This window comes from Bolinopsis microptera, chromosome 9, assembly GCF_026151205.1.
Source record: "Bolinopsis microptera isolate Bmic1 chromosome 9, MBARI_Bmic_1.0, whole genome shotgun sequence".
Lineage (NCBI taxonomy): Eukaryota > Metazoa > Ctenophora > Tentaculata > Lobata > Bolinopsidae > Bolinopsis > Bolinopsis microptera.
Genome location: NC_087080.1, coordinates 12763016 through 12775771, shown reverse-complemented (window position 1 = coordinate 12775771; position 12756 = coordinate 12763016). Strand labels below are relative to the sequence as shown.

The following is a 12756-nucleotide window of genomic DNA, read 5'->3' as shown; positions in this document are numbered from 1 at the left end:
ATGATGAAGTTATCTTTATTCAATAGCTTCAGCTCCATCGTGTATTTACTGAATTAAGGCACCATTTTTGATTAGTTTCGAGAATAGTTCCATGTTAATTTCAGTTCAGATGTACACAATATTTCAGAATTCGGGCGCCGAAACGTCAATAGCGGTCCTTTACAACCGTCCAGGTTCGGTTACCTTGTATTAGATCTGATATGAAGGTGGGGACTGACATTGAAACACAAAAACAGACTTCAGAGCCTCCGTAACGACCCCTGATACTTGTTTCCTGATGCATACCGACTTTAAAAACCAGAAGGTATAATATCTACCCCACTGCTGAAGTTTCCCATGCAACACATTCCAATGTCTCGCAAGTAAATACCTGAAACAGGGGATAGTTTGTGGGTGATAAAAGGTTGTTGATAACATTTAATATGAGTACCTGTCAGACTATAACTTATTAAAGGTTACTGAAGAACTGACAGACGATAATAGATGAACAAAGCCTATTGGCTGTTCGCAAATTTGACTGTATTTTATGGGACGTGAGATAGGAGAAAGGGGGGAAACAGAATACGCTTTTCATCCTTGATACTGTATCCTATAATATCGGATCCTTAATCTCTTAAAAGTCACGATTTCTGATTTAAAGATGTTGACAGAGTTTTATCTAAGATATATCAGTACCAAATTAAAGTTAATGTACCAACCAGTAAGTGATAAAATACAAGTCATGTGCTACATTAAATATCCCAAATATGTAGTAAACTAGTGTAGCAACTCAACAAATGCAGCCCGAATATTTTAGCATATGTCGACAAAGTCCACACTAACTCGTTGGTGCTGCTCCGTCAAATCTGACACGTCAACAGGGCCGTATTTTTTCTGGTATGTTCGGCCTCAGCTGATCGTTAGCAAGATGTTGTTGCTTGATACATTTACTTTATTTAAGTCCCAAGGACGGTTTTTAGTTTTTTAAGGTTTTTAGTTTTCTAAGGAATTTTGGTTACGGAGCTTGAGTTTTTTTCTGTTGCTTCAAGTCTATCTTGGTTTCGTTCAGTGTTGAGTTCTTTCAGTCGGTACTCGATGTTAACTCCTCCTAGTTTTGTTTGCAGCTGTTCCCTTTGTTATCACACATTCCAGAGTCCTCAAAGTTAAACTTAATCACTTAGGACACTTTTAAACATTAATATACACCTTATTAAAGACTCTAAATGTAATTGTTATTATGAGCCGTATAAATGTAAGAGACCTGACACCACGAATTAATATCATGACTAATTTATTTTCGTGAACACATGTTAACATCAGATCATGATCACACACACACGAACGTACACACACACACACACACCAGCACATGAGGGAGAGACTAGAGAGACTAGAGAGACTAGAGAGTGTTGTGGGACAATGAGCCCTGAGATCGTGACCTGGATCAGAGAAAAGAGCGGACTTTGTGCACTGTGCACTGTGCATATAATCTGCTCCTCCAGTGGGGTTTGTGCACCTGCTCCTCTCCCAGCTAAAGTAGCTCGCTCTGTCCCCCAATTTCCCAGTTCACATTTCGAGGAGCCTGCTCGTCACCTCTCTTACTGTTGTTTCTGGTAAGGTATGGTGTTTCGTGGCTGTAGGGTAAAGAGCTGTGGTGTTATTAGTATCACTTTATTACTTTGTTACTTTATTATACTGGTCTGATGATGTAGCGTGATGAGCTAATTTGTTTGAATAAAGAGCTCAGTGAATTAGGTTTATCTGTTTTATGACGCATTGTGATGACGTTTTTCATTGTGATGACGTTTTTCATTGTGATGACGTTTTCATGTGAAGTTAAAGCTTTAACTTTAAAGACTGTATATGGGTTTATTATACTTGATTAAATTATGTTTTATATTAATTAAAATGATGGTGGTCGTTGTCACATTCTGCTGCATTAAAATATTACTTTTAGATCCAGCTGTTATCAGCGGTCTATAATACTCATTATCGTCTGCTGCACTGGCAAGTATCGAGTAATGACCCCTTTCCAAACTATATAAAACAGCTCTCCAGTTAATCAAAGTTTTCTGTCTCCATCAGGTGGAGCATGCCTACAAACACTTTGTCATGAGTAATGCGTTACTATAGTTACTAATGCTTTACTAGTTAACTGTCTCCTATAATCGTAATAGTGCCGTGTCTTTCTCAAAATTCCAAGAGGAATTGTTTTGTGATTACATGATATGCTGTCAGGCTTGGGTTTGTCAGAGTCCTCGTGATTATTGTGCCATGTTGGAGTTTACTACGATCCTAACGTTTCTAATGGCTCAGTAAGAGGTAAATAACGCTCTAAATGAGCGTCAAAATATGTTCAGAGCAGCAGCGAGCTTATCCAGCTCTGAGCTCTTGACAGAATTCCTTAGAGCGGATGTAAGGCGTTGGACCGAGTCCAATATCACTTTCAGTGTCCACTCATCAGGTGATCTTAGAGTGAAACTAGCAAGTTTTGGTAATCATAAGCTATGGTCTTGTCTATTTTATCATTTTCCATCATAGAGACTTGAGTGTTGAGTACATGTTAAGTTGATAGAACATGGTACTTACAGACACAGTGTATACTGTATGTGGGTGATGTGAAGTGTGAAGTCAAGTGGACACAAAAGCTGCTTTAGAATGTGAACCCAGAACCCCATGTAACCCCCTCATGAGAGCAGATTAGGAGACGTGGGAGCTATTTAACTACATTCTACACTCACCTGGGTCCTGGTATTGTTCTGGTGGGGTTAGTGAAATTGTTGGAAACTGATAATGTTCTGCCTAATTCCGTTACCTGCTTATTTCTTTCTTTTCCTAATATTCTTTAAATGCAAACCAATTATCACACTCAATTTCTACTTTTGATTTTCGCCTCTACATTCCGGTGGATACAGTTAGGGTGGATAAACCGAGTAGATCCAGTGGGTGGTATTGTTTGAGATTGAGCACTCATGAGCTGTGTTGCAAAACGTGCACACACTTTCCACTCTCACCCAGCCTGTGAGCCTGTGTCCAGCTCTCCATGTGCTAATTCACAGGTTTGCACACAAACGATCTGTTTATACCAAGCTCCACAACAAAAGTAACTCTCAAGAACAATAAGAGCTAAATTTAAAGAGCGAACTCTCTGTTTCAGCAGTCCACACACCCTAGTACAGGTTGTTTATACACAATGACATAACCTTAGACATATTTCATCTTGTTTACAGTGCAGACTTTCAGTGGTTTAATGTGGTTTAATGTGTTTTGTTCAGTGTGATAGACAACACATTGCAGGGGCCACCACCTCCCAAATGTATATAATACTAATGTACTCAGTGCTGTATTCTGGTACATAATCTGTGGTTATTGTGTTCCAATTACGGTTTTATCAGCTGTTTTGTTCTAGTAATGGTATTTGTTTTATTTGTTTTATTTGTTTTGAGATATCCGCTGATTTGATCGAGACTGCACTGAGAAGCCGATAACCTTTGTTCTGATATCTCCTTAGATTGTAAATTTCATCTTTTCAGTTGCGAGTAATATTAAAATTGTAGTTTATAGCATGCTCGGGTGCTTTTGTTTTGCCATCACAATTGCTTGAGGCTGGTCACGGACACTTAAAAGCCATGATAGGACGTCTAGACGGCACTCAGCATTACTTTTGTTGCCAACAAATCTGCGAAATTTTGCTGGTTGCTATGACACTATTCATTTGGAGAGGAATGTACGGTCGCTTGTCAAAAAGGTAATTTAAGTTAAGTTTGCTAAAAGTTGTCATTCATACTCTCAGTTTTCAGCCACAGTTTCTGTACAAAAGCCCACATAAAGTTTTTCTCAAATTGTAACATAATTCTGTTATAGTTATTAGTTTTCACCAATACTCGGTAACATTTTTATAACCAAGATGTAAACACCCATAAATGTAAAGGTCTCTTTGATTGATTCCTTTCTCTTCTTCCTGACGAGATTGTTGAAACTTTGAGTTAGATATCCGTTATCCCCCACGTACTACTTGAGTCATATAGCCGTGTTAATAGCAAAGCAGGTTAAAGGCGTGTCCAATAGATACTGTAGAAATTAGTTCGCTTCCTGACAAAATGACAACGTGAACCTGGACAACAGTACAGATTCCGTTTGGAACACATATAAGGCATAATAACACATTCTGGGACTCAATCTGGCTACAGAAAACTGTGATTATGGTATCTCATAAAAATTGAGGTGCTTTGAAGATCTCTAAGTTCCAGGACATGACACTCTCCTGCTTCGAAGGTGTGTTGTTACGTTCTGCGTGTTCACTGACCTATAGGTTACGCAATGTCAACCTCTTAGTAATAGTGTAAGTAGAACGGTCATGACTCTGATCAGTTACTCTGTATTTACTGTCACTGTATAGATCTGAACCGTACAACATAGCAGCCATTTGCACGACTACGTATTATTTCCATGATGCTTTACAGCTCGTGGCGACGATCATTCAAGTCCAATTATAATTTTCAGGAAAGAATTAATTGCGCAATTGCTGTGAAATTGATCTGGTTAAACATCTGGCACGATATCCAGGGATCTAGAAGCCCCATGTGTAACTGAACACTTAGCTATTCGACCCACCTGCTGTTGTAAAACTGATCCTGTCACGTGATCATTACATTCCTTTGTTGTGCTGGTACAGTTGTTAGCGTATCTAGTTATCTTAAATCATCTTATAGTTTCACTTCAACTTTAACAAAGACTTTTAATCATTAAATCACTCTCGTTTGTTGTACCTCCTAGAGTTTTTAGGTAGCTTTTTGGGTTATTTATCTTGGTACTCTGGTATGAGGGCAGTAGCTGTGCGGAGTAGCATATACGTCTGGCAGTCCCGGATCTAGGCAGCAAGTTTGCTCAACCATGTCCAGGAGGGTGTGTCAGGCCAGGCCCAGCCCAACCCAATCCTCTCGCTTGCCTTTAACTTTTAGGAAGTCTTCAGATATTTGATTGGCTCTCACGAGTTCGGGAAATACGAAAAAAATAAAATAATGAGGTGTGTTCTGAGTTCTCGACCCCCTAGATACCTATTTAATGGATCTTTATTAGCTACAGCTGCAGTCTTTATAACTATTGTAGCTATTTATTGTAACTATTTAAACGTGTAAATCAGTGGCACCTGTTTAACACTTAACAGCGACGTTAGCAGTTACAATGTAATTAGTTGTAATGCACGTACGGAACGTTCACTAAAAATATTCTGTACATACGTTCACTAAAACTCATCGCACGTTCTGAACGTTATGGATAAATTACTAGTGGTGTTCAGTAGGATTCACGTACTCTAATTCGACACGCACTATAGTTCGACAAATTAAATTCGCCAGATATCGCCCCTGTCGTACTTCGGTACTTGTCGAACTAGAGTCCAGGTAGCGTACTCTAGTTCTACAAATAGTTTCTGCTTGTGATCCAATGGCTATTGCCGGGTCCTCATAATAGGATCACAGGGTTCAATGGCAGATAAACAAATTTTCTGACATCTAGCAACCATGAGCGGTTAGAAATTCCAGAACCTTTCAGTATAGTTTTAATTCTCCTGTTTGCCACTCAGTTCTGGTCTAGCTAACAGGAAAATATATTGATATCCGACTATTTTCGATTCAGCAGCCAAATCTCTAGACCGGTACTCGGTTACTAGTCGTTTGTGATAATAAAAAGTATGGTACGTGGTTGATATTTATATAGCGCACTCTACAATCAAGATCTATAAAACGGAGTACGAGTAACTACGTTAGTCTTTTATCTCTCCGCTAAGTCTACAATTCTGCTAACTAACAATTAACTTATGAGTAGAGGACAATTAAATGTTCATAGATATGGAATATGCATTATAGAGATTACATTCACACATAATTGAACAGCATGAGACAAGTGGAAAGCAAACGAATAGATTACAAGCGATCGTAAAGGATCGTTGCTTGAGACCGGAGATTTCAAAACTCTAGTTCGACAGTCGAAGTTCTCTTGTCGAACTTTAGTACGTGTCGAACTTGAGTCCATGTAGCGCGCTTTGGTTCGACAGAGTCGAACCTTAGGGTTTGTCGAACTACAGTACGTGTCGAACTAGAGTGCGTGTCGAATTTGAGTACGTGTACCTTATAACTTATTGATAATAATATTACCCTTTTAATCTTAATCTTTTGTGCACAGAAATAGGATTGCTTCATTTTGGGAAAATTGATAATTATCAGTTGGGGAAATTAAGATTTCAAAAAGTTTATTTTCATAATTTTTTGTTTTTGATAATCACTGACGTTCACTAAAAACGTTCAATAACGTTCACTACAAAATGACTGGAACGTGCGGTCAATACGTCAAAATCCACCGTTCACTACAACTAAGAGTTACATGTTCATTGTTCTATTTATAATTTACTATTATTTATTATATTATGATACATGGTTGAAGGTTACAGCGAGATTATACCAAAAGCAAGTTACAGGGCGCGCATCTGTTTAACTGTCTTGAATACCTTTTTCGTGAAGTAATGAACAATGCTTAAACATTTAATTCCATAGAATTTGAATGCTCTATTTCTGATTCGGTGATTTATTAAAAGTTTATAAACTTATAAACTATGAATAAATAAGAGTTTAATTCAGCTGGTCAAAATTATAATTGATTAAGTAATTCCCCCTACTCATTGTTGTGCCCCAACTCATTGTTTTGCAGTGCTGTGGACTGTAGAGTGTACACTCATGAAAAATTAAACATCGTATTACAACAATGTATTAATTTAAAAGTTACTCAATACTCATATTTTCTTATTTTTACTTTTACACTAAGTGTCTCAACTTAAATTTTATTTACTTATGTGTGCGCAGCCCGGAAAGCTCATACGATCATACTGTGGGTCGTATACTCAAATCTTTATTTTCTATGACCAATCTGTAGTCTGAAGTTTAAGTTTTGCATTTACTTTTTGGTTAAAGGTGTACTTATTTCACACTGTTCGCGTTAAATTAGTGAGACTCTCAGACTCAGTCTTAAATCTTAATCGCAATTATATATCCGGTGACGCACCACGCTGTAGTACCCCAGCGCTACCTTAGCCTGCTGTGGCTGTTTTCGCCTTTTCTTACTTTCAAAATTACAACCATTCAGAAACTCTAGCCCTTTCTTCTCCTCCCTACAAAGTGTAACACGAGATGATTCAACTCACGTCAAAATTTCAACCCTCCCTTCTCTACTCCCCGCCCGAATGTTTTGTGTACGAAATCGCGGTTATAGTCGGCCGTTTACCATGCGGTACACTCATTATCAAGCTCTATTGTACCGGATCATACCCTTTAAAGTTCGTGTTGCCCTATGTACAGCTTACTGTAGTTGTTCCCCTTTTCTTACTTTGTTACTCCCCTACGTTCCTATTAAGGCGGCTTGTGTTAGATGTGGGATGCACAGGATCCTTCTAGTGTGGTTTGCTCCTTAGATTTCGAGTGTAAAGCTTCTGGTTAGCTTAAAGCTTTTGATTGGCTCCCCCGGCTCTTGTACAATGTTGTAGCTACAAATGCATAAACTCTTAGTTTCCTATATATGGCACATAAAAAGCTCTTAGGCGGCTCTCTCCCGGCTCTTGTACAATGTTGTAGCTCTTAGTCTTAAGCAATGTTATAGCTATAAATCGCGATCGTCCTTTCATTCTCGCAATTCATTCTGTGGGACTATTAATCATACATTCTCTCATGAGGGTGATGAGACAGTGCTCCACATTAAAATAAGAAATCCGGGACTAAGGACGATTTTTAACGAATTTAGTTAATTATGACTTTAGAGAATCGTCTACTTGACTTGATTGATGAATCATCTCGAAATATATGCACAACCCTCAGTTTGTTTGGTACTTTAATTAACTAAGTAGACAATTTCATCTGTTTGGTTTGAACTTGATATCCGACTGGCGCAGTTAAGGAGGTGGTCCGCAGATTGCGTGATGAGCGTTGAGAAGGTTCCTGCTTATAGGCTTCTCAATAGGTTTCGTACTAATGGGTAGGTTTTTAATGTGGATTATTCGACGTTTTGATGTTATATTATTAGTATTACTCAATACATTTTATCCAGCTTTTCAAAGTAATTGTTTTGTATTAGTATAGAAAGTATTAAAACACACGTTTTATGTATAACCTTAAGAGAAAAGTCAATTTATTGACATTTGCATTGTTTTTCACAGTCATCAGTACCAATTTGATCATTAAATCTTAATTCAAATATAACGCAAAAATTACTTGACGTATCATTCACTGCTTACAGTTGTTCCATAGAATCTTTTCAATGTTCTGCTAACACTATTTTTCTATAGTTTTTCGTGTATTAGTGACTCATTGTGTAAATGTCCGTCAATAATACGTGTCACATTTGCTTTTGTCTATTATATTTGTAGAAATATTCACTTCATTGTTCATGTCGGGACCAACACCATCATTCTTAATGAATGTAATTGTCAATCTCCCGTATCACCCAATAGTTTGAGTAACACCCTCTCTCCGACCCAAAATAATTTGTGAATAATCTGAAGTTGTCTGTTATCAAATCGTAAAGATGCCCCTTAAATTTTTATCCGTTCAGTCTTAATGCATATGTTAAATGTTGATATGTAATGTTGATTGTTATTCTTTAGATTTATCATTCTAACTCGCTGTTCTATTTTCAGTACATGGTTCATGGCAAAAGACCCAGGGGGATTCCTCAGTCTTGCTCCCTGTTTCTGGTTCTGCTGCATACGGAGAAGAGGCCGGCCAATTGATGACGACAGCAGAAGCAGGGCCAGTTCTACCAGGAGCCGATCATTCAGCTACTCCGAATCCAGCAGCAGTGATGACGATGATTACCACAACAATAAAATAGTTAAAGATCAGACCGGGTATAACGGAGCGAAGGAAAATGATAAAATCACCGGCGACGGAGCGAAGTACGGTGCAACCAAGGACGTTGAATTGGCAACTGAACAGGATGGTGTAAATGAACCGAACATTAATACAAATTCAGCAGGCTATTCTCCTGTTCCTGATGGCGACTCTTCTGACGAGGAAGGTGAAGCCCTCACCAGGCCTCTTCAGTCTTTATCAATTTTATCCGAACAGAATTATGACGAGGAAGAGAGAATGGAGCAATACCAAAACTCCGTAATATCATCTAGTTCGAGTTTAGGCGAGATCCATGTTCTCGGGGATCCTGAGACTTACAGTTTGACTAACGTCTCTGCCTCTAGAGAACAGCTGATGCAGAAGGTTGGTGATACCTCTTCATTGGACAGTTGGTCTTGTAATGACCGAAGACTTGATCCTATAGCGAATCAAGCTGACAGGATGTCTCTTCGTGAGGATACAGCTTCAGTAAACAGCTGGGTAAGTAGAACAAGTGCAACGCCCTCTGCTAAAAGCTTGCAAGCAGAATCATCTTCAGTCAAGAGCTGGTCAAAAGAAGAAACAGCCAGTCTTGATAGGCAGCCTATAAAGAGGATCAGCGCCACAGAAATGCTGAGCACGTCCGGTACAGCTTCCCTAGAAGATATAACGGAAGCGCCTTCAGCAGCAGAAGTAGAAGAAGAGGTACCAGCTGCTGAACAACCCGCTGACCCTTCTGCAGCAAGTCAGGAAGTCCGGAAAAGCCCGGACAAACGCCCCAAAACTTATCTTGAAGACCCGATGTACAGTGTTCCTCAGGTCGAGCATAAGAAAGCAGCCGAGCCTGTTCCTGTGCAACCTGTCCCATCAATCGAAGTTGACAGTGCACCTGATCTGCAGCAAAAAGAGTCTATCAAATCGAAAACTTCTGACGACAGTGGGGTTGTGGTTGATAAGTATATTTCAACTACTCCTCGATACAAAAGCCAATCAGCCGTGTTCTCTGACGACGCCGTCAGTCTTCAAAGCGCAACCAGCATGGTAAGTCTTGATGCTGCTGGACTACCAAAAAAGAAGAAGAAACTCAAATTATTTAAAAAGTTCAAATTTAAGAAGAAGAAGAAGAACAAGTTGCTAGTGCAGCAGCAGGCAGGTTACAGCGCTTCTACTCCTACACTCGGAGCAGACGCTGATGCTGCTTCTAGCACCATGTCAGTAAACTCAAAGAGTAGATACAGTGCTAGTTTACTTCTCGCATCGTTAGACGATCTGAGTGATGATGATATTTGTAAGGATTAATTAATTAATTATCTGCAATTTGCAAAATCTTTTAAAAAGCGTCTGTAAAATAATACAATTGTAAAAAGCAATTAAAAGCAATTAACAACATCTGTTTTGTGTCACGTTTATATAAATGTTTCGCTTTATCTCTGGTAGAGGAAAGCATCATTATTTGTGAATGGAGTACTCATACTTTTGCTTGCTCAGCATATAAGTTCAAATAACATTTAATAGCTATGCATGCAAGCCATGCAAGCCATGCATCTAAATATGTCCGGCGACAGATTTTAAGACGTTGAATTTGATTCCGGCACCCAGGGATTTAACCATCAAATTTTCCGCACTTTTCGCAAGAATCCTAAACCTTGATGGTCGGGTCCGCGATTTATTTGGTCCGGAGTTCTGAGGTTCAGAATTCGACGTTTCTTGGTCATGATTTAAATATGGCTAATCCTAGACATTAGACAAGGGTTGTTGATATATGTATTATACCTTTTACTCTGCGGTCTTCCAAGTTTTGCTAACGTTTTATTATTCGTCAAATATAGAAAGTTAATGTCGGTCGAGCGACATTGCATGGAATGTGGTTTTAAATATATACATCTGATTCCATAGATGTTGCTTACATCATGTAAGCAACAGTAAGCAAGATAAATAATAAAAAACAAAATGATATCTTTCTTCAGATGATATTTTTGACTGGAAATTTTGTTACTTCTATTCGTTTTGACAACAAATAATTTCTTTATAGATCCAGACACCATTCGGACAAATTATGATGAAAATTATTGATTGGTTTGAAATAGTTTGGTAGAAGAACTTATATGCAGGGTATGAAAGTTATTTTGTTTTTCTACATAAAAATTGAGTTGTTATTTTTAAATCCTCAATAATACTACTCATCGCCGACAAAACTCAAATTGAATGGATATGCCCAGTAATAAAAAATGGATGATTGAAAAAATAATAAAATTTAAGTAAATCTGGTACACACTAGTCACTATTTGAGGAGAGGACTTAAAGACTAAGCTGCTAATCATAAAACGAGAGTCTGCATCATCTGATCATCCATTATGTAATATGTAATGAAATATTTTTCGTGCGTCAGCCATTAAACTAAATTTCCTTCGGTTAAATTGCAAGAACACTTCATAACACCAAGGTGGACATTTTGATTTTACTCTAATTCAATTAACTAACAAGAAAATGGTTTCTGTTTGATGACAATAACAGAGTTATTGGCATTGTCTGTCAATCCACTAAGTCTAAACAACTTTGTACGGTGACTTATTTACTACTCATAGTTGTTTTACACGAGAGTTCGTTCTAGACATGCTCTATTCCAGAATTTGCATTATTCTAGAAATAAGCTGCGTTGTTTCGCACATACATCTTTATATTGTACTTTAATATTTTAGAAGCTTTGTTCAGAGTGAGCGTATTTTAATGAGAATAACAAAGTCGGACGAAGGACGGGGGACAGGTTATAGGGTGACACGATCCCAGTGGGGACTGGGGATTGTGTCCTGACTCCAGGATCAAGGAACTGCATCTAATATTAGCATTACGCTGAATATACTGGCTGCAAAACCGACTCCACACCAAATTCTAATACAGTGATACTTTTTTTACTTTTTGGGGCTTCAGATTAAACTCCTGTTAATGCTATTAACAGGAGTTAATGCTATTCTGTTAATTCGACATATATAAAAGGGACCACCATCGTTCTGGTCAGACTCCCTGACTCCCTCCTCCGGTAGACTTAGCCGAATAATTGGGAAGCTCTGCGGGGTACGTGGTTCAGGCTATAATATCCACGCTTGACGACAATATGAGTACTTGTTAAGAAAACTATCAACATAGAGTTCGATCATATTCATAACTTCTTTGTTGATTAACACTATTATTATATAATATTATATTCTTGGAGCGATCAATATACCTCATTAACTTATAGCTTTATAGCAACTAACCTTCGCTCTTTCGTAGAGTTACTCTCTACATATGATATAACGACGAGTTACTGGGTTCATATTTCGTCCTAGGGTAATGGGGATTGATTGTCAGTATACAATCAATGAGCTAATTGTACCTTTTAATACCTTATACCGGTGTGGTCCATTTTGATGTAGCAACTTGGCAAGTCTGCAAAGCACCATTGTCTTTTGCTTAACAGTAACTTAAAGTTATGTATTTCGGTGTGGACTGGACACTATGTACAGTGTGCGAATTTCGGCCGTTGTGCCACAACCGCTAAGCAGACATCCATCGGTGTTAGCCTTAATGGGAGTCTCAGCTAATTGTTTGAAATTTTCCCTTTTCTGTCGAATGTGTTTTTGCTTGCCTAGTGGGATTCTAACAGCAGGTGTTCGTGGAATCTGATTAACCTCCCAACATTTGTATAAATGTCTATTGTATTTAAATGTGCCTTTTTCTTTGTCCCCGAACCTACCTTTTGCTATTGTATTTCACTAATCACAGTTGCAAGCGGTAATAATTAAACATTAAATTCTAAAACTTAATCTTTGGGGGAGACTATCCCACTCACTGATGACGTTACCTGCGCCTGATCTTGCACCATGATAACAGTACATTGTTAATAAATTATCAAGCACTTACAATG

The 12756-nt window shown here is 38.3% G+C and overlaps 1 protein-coding gene across 1 annotated transcript; it reads left to right on the top strand.

The window, feature by feature from the left end:
• The first annotated feature begins 7919 nt into the window (after positions 1-7919).
• LOC134820914 (uncharacterized) lies at positions 7920-10997 on the top strand. The gene is made up of 2 exons (XM_063831564.1): positions 7920-7998; positions 8660-10997. The coding sequence occupies exons 1-2, from the start codon at positions 7943-7945 to the stop codon at positions 10149-10151; spliced, it is 1548 nt and encodes a 515-aa protein (XP_063687634.1). The 5' UTR covers positions 7920-7942; the 3' UTR covers positions 10152-10997.
• Positions 10998-12756: the final 1759 nt, after the last annotated feature.